The sequence below is a fragment of the Vigna unguiculata genome, chromosome 3 (genome assembly GCF_004118075.2).
Source record: "Vigna unguiculata cultivar IT97K-499-35 chromosome 3, ASM411807v1, whole genome shotgun sequence".
Taxonomy (NCBI): Eukaryota; Viridiplantae; Streptophyta; class Magnoliopsida; order Fabales; family Fabaceae; genus Vigna; species Vigna unguiculata.
The window spans coordinates 41,856,000-41,868,787 of NC_040281.1; the positions used below are offsets into that span (position 1 = coordinate 41,856,000).

General features: G+C 30.0%; 2 protein-coding genes and 1 pseudogene across 2 annotated transcripts; 2 read left to right on the forward strand and 1 right to left on the reverse strand.

The window, feature by feature from the left end:
* The first annotated feature begins 2,951 nt into the window (after positions 1-2,951).
* Positions 2,952-4,137, forward strand: LOC114178784 (endochitinase-like). Its single transcript, XM_028064875.1, has 3 exons — positions 2,952-3,386; positions 3,468-3,615; positions 3,705-4,137. Exons 1-3 carry the CDS (start codon positions 2,972-2,974, stop codon positions 4,069-4,071), a joined length of 930 nt encoding a protein of 309 aa, XP_027920676.1. The 5' UTR covers positions 2,952-2,971; the 3' UTR covers positions 4,072-4,137.
* A 3,125-nt stretch (positions 4,138-7,262) lies between these two features.
* On the reverse strand, positions 7,263-7,899 carry LOC114174968 (annotated as a pseudogene).
* Positions 7,645-8,714, forward strand: LOC114175455 (endochitinase-like). Its single transcript, XM_028060213.1, has 2 exons — positions 7,645-7,674; positions 8,346-8,714. Exons 1-2 carry the CDS (start codon positions 7,645-7,647, stop codon positions 8,712-8,714), a joined length of 399 nt encoding a protein of 132 aa, XP_027916014.1.
* The last annotated feature ends 4,074 nt before the right edge of the window (positions 8,715-12,788 follow it).

The window sequence follows — 12,788 nt, forward strand, 5'->3', positions numbered from 1 at the left end:
TGGAATTAAATAAACTAATTTTTATTTGGATTTACATTTTATACTTTTATTGATCATAGGAAAAAATTTCAATACCATGGATAGGGATGTCAACGGGACGGGTAGGGTACGAGTAGTAGTTCCTTGTACCCTACCCGTTGGATAAATATCCGCCTCGTACCCGTATTCATATTTGTCGGGTATCTGTTAAGCGGGTACCCGCCTATTTTTTTTCATATCTGCGGGTATCCATGGGTACCCGCGAGTATTTACAAAATTATTTAAAAAATAAATATTTAATCATAAATTCAAATAAAATAAAATAAAATACATCACTGTCATAAATTTTAAATAAAGTTCAAATAAACTCAAGTTCATACAAGTCCAAATAATTATAAAAGTAAATATAGAATGACGTTCAACACAATGAAAATTCTTTAATCTTTGGATGACTATTTTTAAAGGATAATCTATTTTTCATAAAATTTTAAATATTTTATTTAAAAAATATAGAAAAATTCAAAACAAATTTAAAATTTTCAAAACATATTAAAATAATTTAAATACTTAAAATTGAATAATTAAAAATTTTAATAAAAGTTAATATATTGTATAATAAAAATATATTATACAGATAGAAAATTTAAAAATTATAATTTGAAAATTTAGAAATATATTAAATTAATTTACATATTTAAAGTTAGATAATTTAAAATACTACTACATATTTAAAATTAGATAATTTAAAATACTAATAAAAAGTAAAAAATTTATATTATTGTTTTTTAGTTATATATTTCTTCTGATGATGAACACAAGTATATTTGGAAGAACTTTCAAAAGGCTAGTTTGTACCCTTCAAATACGGCACTTTAATTGTTTCTCAGCAGATATTTTGAGTACATAAGTAATAAATATCACGAGGAGAAGCTTTTTACCAAACAATAAATTATTTTTGACATAATGATATCGATATATATATATATATATATATATATATATATATATATATATATATATATATATATATATATACCGTTAAGATTTTCTATACTATTCTTAACTATTTTCTTCAAACGTATGGTTTATCTTTTAATTATTAACTACTTTCAGCCACTAAATGATCATAATGTCACACCTCAATTGTGGGTATAATACTTAGTTATTTTTCATTATTCGTATTCTTATAAAAGAATGTTAATACAATTTAATAAATTTGTATTTTTTTTATATCATCCGTCCTTCCTTATGTTTTAATTATTACTAGTAATATTTTATACATTAACTATCTTAATATCTAAAAGGATAATTCCAGTGTATATATATATATATATATATATATCCTTTTAGATACTACATGAAAGTGTTTTTTCTCTTAACTTTGTGAATTTCTTGTTATTGTTTTCTTCAAACATTTACTTGCAATGACTTTGTTAACGATTATTTTCTTAAATTTGCTGAATAATCATAGAAAGTGTTAAAAGTTCACCCATTTTCTTAAGTGACACATAATTAGAAAACTGAATATTATTTTTCAGAAAAAAAAGATTATATGTGCAAGTGAATAAAAAGTAACAACCACACACAATGTAATAGTAATGGAAGTGCAAGAACATTATTTCTCACCATCAAAATAGGGCATTGACTTTGTCTTTGATTTTTTTTACCATTTAGCCATCACATTAAATATATACTTAAGGAAAAAGGTTTAGTTAAATTTTAATTCCTTTAAGATATTTTCAACAAATACTTATTAGTATTTTTTTCTATGAAGTATTAAAAATTTTAAATTTTTTAATGGGTTAAATATATTTTTGATCCCTTAACTATTAGTGAAAATTAGAATTAGTCTCTCTTTCAAACTTTGGCCTAGTTTAGCCCATCATCTATAATTTAATCATTTTAACTAATTTTTTTTAAGCTTATTGTACGTTTTAAACGTATCTCATAATAGTTTATTAGCTAACGTTGAAGCGAAAATGAATGTGTTAAGCTGTGTAAACAACTCAAATATTATCATAAAATGCATTTGAAACGTTAAATAAACTTAACAAAATTTGATTAAAATACTTAAATCCATACATTTCTAAAGTTAGAAAACTAAATTGGATTAAAATTTTGAAAAAAAGTCAAATTTTAATTAAGAGAATTAAATCCATACAGTTCTAATTTTAATTTTCATGAAAAATTAAGGGATTAAGAACATATTTAATTTTTTTAATTGAGTATGATATTTAATCACACGTAATTATTATCTTACTTCGTCACCTAACTTGTTTTTACATTAAAAAATGTAAAATTTGATGATTAATATAAAACGATAAAAGACTTCAATATTGTTTTATGAAAAGTGAGTTGAAAAGAGGGATAGTTATTACCTACATGAATGGAAATCAATAGGGACATGAGAACTTCATAATCCAACTCATTTTTGAATAAAATTAATAAAAAAAATGGACAATAATAATCCAAAAAAAATTAAATAGTAAAAACTCAATAGAAAATATAAAAACTTTGAATATATTTGATACAATAGAAAAATATGAAAAATATGACAATTTAAAATTTAATTAAACCTAATGAAAAATTATTAGGTAATTCATGTTATTGATAAATCTTTATGTGGTATGTAATTAAGTCATATTAATTATTTTATTTTAAAATTAAAAAATTAAATGTATTTTCATTAGAAATCGTTAGGAGCCAAAGAACTGTCTAATAATGTTTGCTGATTAGTTACAGTATAGAGCATTTCTTAATGAACTACTTAAGCATTTGAACTTTCAACGTAATTTTATGCGTACTCTCGTCTCCATATGTAGGAGTCAACTTCATTAATATCACATCATGCATGCATTCGCAAGACGAAGCAGGAGCCAAATTTGAAAAAAAGGCGTACGAAATTAAATTCAGTGATCACAGTTGATCTATAAATATCTCAATCGATCGTCGGAATGAAACAAACATATCATTCACCATTTCTTTCTTAACAATGGGTGACATGAAACTGTGTTCTTTGATGCTATGCCTGTTGGTGCCGACGCTGATGGTTGGGGCCAAAGCGCAACGATGCGGTAGAGAATTTGGTGGAGCAGTGTGCGGAAATGGGTTATGTTGCAGCCAATATGGGTGGTGCGGAAACAGCAATGAACATTGTGGAACAGGTTGCCAGAGCCAATGTCAAGCTAGTAGCAGCGGCGATATCAGCAGCATCATTAGCCCTTCTCTGTTCGAAGAAATGCTAAAACACCGGAATAATCAAGCATGTCCGGGGCGTGGATTCTACACCTATGACGCTTTTATCACTGCTGCTAGATCTTTCAGAGGTTTTGGCACAACAGGTGATACCAACACCCGCAAAAGGGAGATGGCAGCTTTCTTCGGTCAAACTTCTCATGAAACCACAGGTTCGATCGTTCATAGTAGTTTTGGAATGATTTTATATATGTGTGTGTGTGCGAATAATTAATGTTTTGGTTTGCGTATAGGAGGATGGCCAAGTGCACCAGATGGTCCATATGCGTGGGGATATTGTTTTATCAACGAACGGAACCAGCAGGTTTATTGCAGTGGTGGAGGATGGCCATGTGCTCCTGGTAAAAGCTATTACGGACGTGGACCAATTCAACTCACACAGTAAGTAATCAAAAATCTTAATTAAGAGAAATAACACAAATTATCTTAACTTTTTCTCTAAAAGGATTTCTTTTGTTGTGAACACACAGCAACTACAATTATGGGCTAGCTGGTAGCGAACTTGGATTGGATTTGACGAATGATCCGGATCTAGTAGCAAGAGACCGAAACGTAGCGTTCAGAACAGCTATATGGTTTTGGATGAGGCCACAAGGAAACAAGCCATCGTCCCATAATGTCATTACCGGAGGATGGACGCCATCTGCTGCTGACACCAACGCTGGGCGGCTTCCCGGCTACGGTGTTATCACCAACATAATCAACGGCGGACTCGAATGTGGGCGCGGCCCGGATTCTCGGGTCCAGAGTCGGATCGGGTTCTACCAGAGGTACTGTCAGTTGCTCGGTGTGAGTCCTGGGAACAATTTGGATTGCAACAATCAAGCCCCTTTTTAACTAATCCTATACCTCAATAAAATGTATTATCATGAAAGAATGAAATAAGAAAAACAACTTTTATCACATTATCTAATAATTCATCATCTGCTTTCATATTAAGGAATTTTTGTAGATGTTTTATGTAGATTTCATAAAATACGTCAAATAATTAAAATCAAATAAAAATATGGCTGCATCTTAAATTGAAACAAAATCCTTAAATAAGGAGAAAATAATAAAATGACTTAGTAAAAATTTATTAATTCCTTTCATTACCTTAACTAAACTAAACTCCTCTTTTAATTTCTAAAATAATTCAATCTTTAATGGGTTTACTAAAAATATTTGTAATTTGTTCCATTACCAACAAACTCTTAAATAATAACAAATTTTATTAACAAAAATATGTTTAAAGTCCAATTTTCTAGTTAGAGATTAATTTTTTTTTTAATCTAATTAATGGTTGTGACCAATTTTTATTAAAAATTATTTTAGTTACAAATTTAAATACTAATTATAATTTTTTGAAATTATTTTAATTATTATTTTTAGTTTATGAATTGGTGTTTAAATTAATTACTATAGTAACTTGTTGATAAAATTTGTCGTTATCAATGATTTTATTTTAGTATTTTTTTCTTAAGCACTTTGATTTCACGTCAACTTTCAGATATTATGAAATTAAATATCAATATAAAACATTGGATTTTTCCATAATGTAATTGTAGACTTATTTTCATAAAATATTCTAGTTGAAGTATCATGCTTACGATGAACTACTATAAAAATTCTTCTTGGTCACACATTATTTGGGTTGCACAACTGGTCAAACAACTGTATTGTATTGTGCTTTGGTGATTGAAAGTTCAACAACTCATTGGTTATTTCAAGAGCATGATATTATGATATTAATGTAAAATTAATCTGGAAAAAGGAATAAAGACTGAGCTTTAGTTATTGTCACTGTTTTTTAGATGCTTTTTCGTTTTAAACATTCAATGTTGGGTATCAGAGTATCAGCACAAGTACTCACAACTAAAATACAAGATGAAAATAAAGGAACAAAAATAGATAATAGGCAACGAATATAATTTATTCAAGAAAAGGAAAAATTACATATCATTCTCTCTAATCCCAAGGAGAAAATAATGACAACCCCTCTCTTGGAAATAGGAAAAACTAATACAAGGAGAACCTTAAAGGAGAAACTAACATTCTCTCTTAGAGGAGAAACTAATATTCTCTCTTAATTCTTCTCTCAAGCAAGTAAAGTAAAAGGAATAGAAAGGGAGAGACTTTGGGAGGATTTCCTAAGGAAACACTGGACTCCTTTTATAACATTAAAAGTAATCCCCAAAGTAAGTTCCCATCGATGTGGGACTTCTTTTCTCACAATCTCCCACTTGAAGATTTTGATGAAATTAATCAAATCTTCACACCATGTTTTATTCTCTGCCTTCATGTTGCTTGTTCTTCTGGTAGACTTCAGTAGGATCGAATCCACGTAGACTTCATTGACACATAATTCTGATCCTCCAAAACGCAATGCAACACCTGAGGTTCCTCCTAAGGACCTCTTGTTAATACTTCACTGCTCTCCACCAAACCCGCCATGAACCTACTAACCACTCCCACTGCTTGTGCAATGTCTGGTCTTGTACACATCATAGCATTCATAAGGTTGTCCACCACCGATGCACTCGGTACTCAAGACTTCTCCATCCTCTCCGCTTCACTGCTAGGACTCATACGTGAGGAACAATTGATAGAAAGTGGGGTTGAAATTGGCTTGCAATCTTGCATGTTGAAGCGTCGCAAGATTATCAGTAAGTATTTCTTCTGAGAAAGCCAAACCTTCCTATTTTTTTTGTCTCGGTGTATTTGCATCCCTGAAATCCTTGTTTGCTGGTTCCAAGTCCTTCTTCTCATACTTCCTAGCCAATTACGCCTTCAATTCTTGGATTTGAACTTTGTTGGGGCCTACCTCCAACATGTCATCCACATACAACATCAATGGTCTAAACACCAGTCTGTTGTAACCGAGGCTTATGAAGTAATCAAATCTCTGGTACGAACACATGAGCGCCCTCTTTAAACCGTACTGAGATTTGTTCAACCATGCAAACCAAGTTTTCTTGTTCTTTAACGCCTTCTGGTTGGAGCATCATTTCATTTCTGCTTAACAATAACCTTGTGGGTAGTGGGACCCACAGGTGGTACCCCTTCACATTGTTAGCATAGCCCAAGCACTTAATTTTCCACAGTTTCAAGCTCTACTCGTGTTTTGAATTCCTTGAACTGGCAACAACACATTTGACTTCCTCTTGATGTAGTACACCCACAATCTCCTGGAGTAAACTTTGATTCTCCTAGTGATAACTCTGGTGATTCCCTTACATCATAATAAATCAAGTCTTCTTGTGTTTTCTTTTTTCCTGGTAGTCAAACTAACCATCTGCGATCTATGACTATGTTTGTTGGCTTACCACACAGTGCTCGCGTAGAGGTAAAACAACCTTCTTGAGCCCGAGTAAGAGATTACGTTCTGCCTGGATTTGCAAACTTCGCTCTAACTTATACCCAAGTTTATGATGTCATATCAACATCGCTTCTTCTTGACTTGTCGATGCAACCATTGCATTAGCATCCTGCAACGTATCTCCAAAAGCACATACACATCTGCCATGATCTTCTGAGCTTTCATGACTTACCAAATCTCTCCTCTTCATCACAGAATATCTTCGTCCTCCGAGGTATTTGCCATACAACCTTGTGAGGTTGATGCCTCAGAGTTCTTTCCTCCATTCTTCAAATGCCAACAATCTTTCTTCACATGCCCTCTTTTGCCACAATGGTAGCATTTGAGATGCTTCTTACTTTGATATCTATCATGAGACTGACTCCCACTAGATCCACATTCTGTTGATCTACCTCTCGTCATCACCAAAGCTTCTATTTGCCTTGCACTTTCCACCATATCCTCTTTTAGCCTGGATTCTTCTTCAAGAAGAGCTCCGACAACATCCTCAAAGTGTAGGAGGTCAGCAACGTTGTAATTTGTAATGTTGATGACAAGTTGATCATATGAATCAGGTAAACTTTGTAGTAGAAGCTCCGCACGTTCATTTTCAATTATGTTGAAATCTGCCGCTGAAAGTTGGGCAAACAACGTATTTAGATTGTTGATGTGGTCTGTTACCGATGTGGACTCACTCATTCGAAGAGTATAGAGTTTTCTCTTCAAGAATATTCTTGTGTGAAGTGACTTAACCTCGTACAGGCTTGTGAGAGTATCCCAAATCTCCTTCGCTGTAGTCTTCTCCGCAATGCTGGATAAAGCCGCATCTGCCAATGCTAAGTGCAAATTTGCTATAGCATTGTTATCTATTTCCTTCCACTTTTTATTTGTAATGCCGACAGGTTTTTCTTCAATTGCTTCTAAACAATTGTCCTTTCTCAAAATTGCCTTCATCTTCAGTTTCCACAATGAGAAATTTTTCCCATTGAACCTCTCTATCTCGTATCTTGCTGTCATGGCCTTAAAACCGACTTATGCACTTCTCACTATGAATAGTACTGTCTACTGGAACAATGGAAGCAGACCGTGAACCAATGCACCAGGTAATTCCCAGGAAAGAGAGGTGGGTCACTAATGGACACGCTTAAGTACCAAGTCTTTCCTAGCCAGAACTTTCCTAGACATGCACTTTCACACTACCACACTTTATCCACTATCACAGCACTATTCTAATGACAATAGCAGCGGAAGATAATCACACAAACGAACCAACAGCTCTGATACCACTGTTGGGTATCAGAGTACCAGCACAAGTACTCACAACTAAAATACAAGATGAAAATAAAGGAACAAAAATAGATAATAGGCAACGAATATAATTTATTCAAGAAAAGGAAAAATTACATATCATTCTCTCTAATCCCAAGGAGAAAACAATGACAACCCCTCTCTTGGAAATAGGAAAAACTAATACAAGGAGAACCTTAAAGGAGAAACTAACCTTCTCTCTTAGAGGAGAAACTAATATTCTCTCTTAATTCTTCTCTCAAGCAAGTAAAGTAAAAGGAATAGAAAGGGAGAGACTTTGGGAGGATTTCCTAAGGAAACACTGGACTCCTTTTATAACATTAAAAGTAATCCCAAAGTAAGTTCCCATCGATGTGGGACTTCTTTTCTCACATTCAATTCACACAGTAAGTAATCAGAAATGTTAATTAAGAGAAAATTATCTTAACTTTTTCTCTAAAAGGATTTTTGCTTGTTATGAACACACAACAACTACAATTATGGGCTAGCTGGTAGCGAACTTGGATTGGATTTGACGAATGATCCGGATCTAGTAGCAAGAGACCGAAACGTAGCGTTCAGAACAGCCATATGGTTTTGGATGAGGCCACAAGGAAACAAGCCATCGTCCCATAATGTCATTACCGGAGGATGGACGCCGTCTGCTGCTGACACCAACGCTGGGCGGCTTCCCGGCTACGATGTTATCACCAACATAATCAACGGCGAACTCGAATGTGGGCGCGGCCCGGATTCTCGGGTCCAGAGTCGGATCGGGTTCTACCAGAGGTACTGTCAGTTGCTCGGTGTGAGTCCAGGGAACAATTTGGACTGCAACAATCAAGCCCCTTTTTAACTACTCCTACACCTCAATAAAATGTACTATTAGGGATGGCAACGGGGCGGGGCGGGTACGGGTATCATGATCCCATCCCCATCCCCATAATAAAAATTCATCCCCATCCCCAAACCCAACGGGTATACAACTTTTGACCCATCGCCATCCCCACCGGGTAACGGGTATTTTCTTATACCCATACCCATACCCATTTTTTTATTGTTCCATATATCAATTAAATATTTTTTATAAAAAAAATTTAAAAATCACACCAACGGAATCATGATACTATCAAAATATTCAATATTAAAATAACATACTCTTTTTGATTTTCATGATGTCAAATATTAAGAAAAATATTATAATAGTATAAATCTCAAATTAAAGTATCAAATAACAACTAAATAAAATTCAAATAATTATATAAAAGCTAAAAAATTACACATTACTAAAATTTTTATACTATTAAAAATTTATATTATACCACTTAAACGAAATAGCACAAATAACAAAATTAAATTAATAATAATTCAAATTTAAATATAGATTCTTCATCTTTTGATCTTGAATTAAATTAAGGATTTATGCAATTGAGCACTTAAAATTGAGAATTAAACATTATCATGAAACAAAAAATAAATAATAAATAAAATTATCATAAAGGAGTAAAGATAATTAAATGTGTGACCCAAATTTGAGAATATCCATTTGAACATAACATAACGGAAAAAAAATGTATAATTAAGATTATGATAAAAGGAAAAGTACCTTGAAGATCTGCTTAAACCTTAAAGAACAAGCCAAACAATTAAAAGAGAGTAAAAAAGTGTATAACCAAAGTAACAAAAAGAAGAGCTACAAAATAAGAGTCAAACATTTTCATGAAAATAAATAAATAAATAAAGATAATCAAATGTGTAACCTAAAAATTATTTCATAGAATGAAATTGAGGAACACCTATTTGAACATAACCATGTACAGAGAGTAAAAATTATGTAATAAGAAGAAGAAAAATTACCTTCAAAATTAAATCTTGAAAAACAAACCAGACAATTGAGAGAGTAAACAAAGTGTATAACAAAAAACAAAGAGAATGAGAAATATGTTATATATATATATATATATATATATATATATATATATATATATATATATTATATTATATTATATTATATATTATATTACTATGTATATATATATTATATGTGTGGATATCTTATGTTTATATATATATATATATATATATATATATATATATATATAATTATTTATATATATTATATTATATTATATATTATATTATTATTACTATGTATATATATTATATGTGTGGATATCTTATGTTTATATATATATATATATATATATATATATATATATATATTTTTATAGATATATATTTATTTTAAGTATATATTATATTATATTATATAATAATATATATTATATTATTATGTATATATATTATATGTATATGCGTAGATATTTTATGCTTTTATATATATATATATATATATATATATATTTCTTTTAAATTTTTATAAATTTGTAATGTTATAAATTTGTTTATAAAAGATCTCACTAGTTAAATGATTAATTTGTTTTATACGTATATATTATATATATTATATTATATTATTATGTATATATATTATATGTATATTATATTATATTATATTATATTATATTACATGTATATGTGTAAATATATATATATATATATATATATATATATATATAAAAGTATATTTTATTTATATGTATATATACTATATTATATTATATTATATTATATTATATTTTATGTGTAAATATATTATTTATTTATATATATTTTTTAGATTATTTAATAAATTATAAATAGTTTAGTAATTTAAGCGGGGACGGGTATTTGGGCGGGTATATATATATCCCCATCCCCATCCCCATCCCCAGTTGAAAATTTCGGGTATTACCCATACCCATATCCATACCCAGTCAAAGCGGGGATTCCCCGTCAAAACGGGGACGGGTTCGGGTGATACCCACGGGCACGGGTTTATTTGTCATCTCTATGTACTATCATGAAAGAATGAAATAAGAAAAACAACTTTTATCGCATTATCTAATAATTCATCATCTGCTTTCATATTAAGGAATTTTTGTAGATGTTTTATGTAGATTTCATAAAATACGTCAAATAATTAAAATCAAATAAAAATATGGCTGCATCTTAAATTGAAACAAAATCCTTATATAAGGAGAAAATAATAAAATGACTTAGTAAAAATTTATTAATTCCTTTCATTACCTTAACTAAACTAAACTCCTCTTTTAATTTCTAAAATAATTCAATCTTTAATGGTTTATTAAAAATATTTGTATTTTTTTCCATTACCAGAAAACTATTAAATAATGACCAATTTTAATGGTAAAAATATGTTTAAAGACCAATTTTTTAATTAGAGATTAATTTCTTTGGTAGTCTAATCCTTGGTAACTAATGGTTGTGACCAATTTTTATTAAAAATTATTTTATTTACAAATTTAAAGACCAATTATAATTTTTTTAAACTATTTTAGTTTCTATTTTTAATTTATGAATTGGTGTTTAAATTGATTACTACATTAACTAATTATTTTTTATCACTAAAACTCGTCATTATCAATGATTTTATTTTAGTGCTTTTTACTTAAACACTATTTGATTTCACATCAACTTTCAGATATTATGAAATTAAATATCAATATGAAACATTGTATTTTTTTCATAATGCAATTTAGACTTATTTTCATAAAATATTCTAGTTGAAGTATCATGCTTACGGTGAACTACTATAAAAATTCTTCTTAGTCACACATTATTTGGGTTGCACAACTAGTCGCATAACTGTATTAGTATTATGCTTTGGCGATTGAGAGTTCAACAACTGATTGGTTATTTCAAGAGCATGATATTAATGTAAAACTAATGTGAAAAAAATAATAAAGACTACCCTTTAGTTATTGTTACCCTCAATCTTTTGATGAACTTTTTCATTTTAAACACTCACCTTCTAAACTTTGATCGTATAATAATATACTATACAAAAGAACATATTTGATGATCCAAAGCATAAGGTACCTGTAAAATTTATAGAGCTCTCTATCCATTACAAGTAGTTGCAATAATAAATTGTAGCCAATTATATGAGATTACAGTATCAGATTTACATAATTATAAAATTGATTGACAAATGAACTACATGTGAATATCTCATATTATCCCACATATCACACATTTAAATTTTCAACTATAGAAATGGTTGATCATGTGAATATATCATATTATCCCACATATCACATATTTAAATTTTCAACATTCTCCCACTTGGTCTATTTATCCTATTATCAATCAATACAAGAAACTAAATACAAGGATCATGGAGACACATTCTCCAAAAGTGAGTTTTATCTCTCATGTATCACAATATATCAAGTCTCTCATCAAAGACTCTTAACTATAATGAGTACACCATATGTTTATTCTCGGTCAAATGAAATTTCTCAAAATAAATAAATATGTGCACAAAAAAAATGAGAAAAACTAAATAAGAGTTTTATCAAAGTAAATATGATGATTATCACAACATGGAACCAACTCCCATTTGCGCTAAATGATCCTTAAAATTCTTTAATGACATGCCTTTAGTCAAATGGACAATCATCAACTCAGTACTAACAACTCAGTACTAACGTACTCAATGACCACTTCTCACATGTTCTTATGGCTAGATATTCAATGTCAATGTGCTTAATTTGACTTCTACTCTTATTATTCTTAGCCATAAATAATGCAACATAGTTATCACAATATAACTTCAATGGCCTAACAAGTGAATCCATAACTCTAAACATAGAAATAAATTTTTTCAACTATACACCATGTGAGGTAGCCTTAAAATAAGAAACAAACTCAGCCTCCATACTAAATATTGCAAGTAGCAGTCTAGGTCTACTTTTTGCCTGCTTCAAAATATAGCTCCATTAGTTAGCATAAAAAAAAAACAGACAGTAAACTACTCACATAATTTTATCAATTGAAACAAAAAATATGAATAAAACAAAATTTT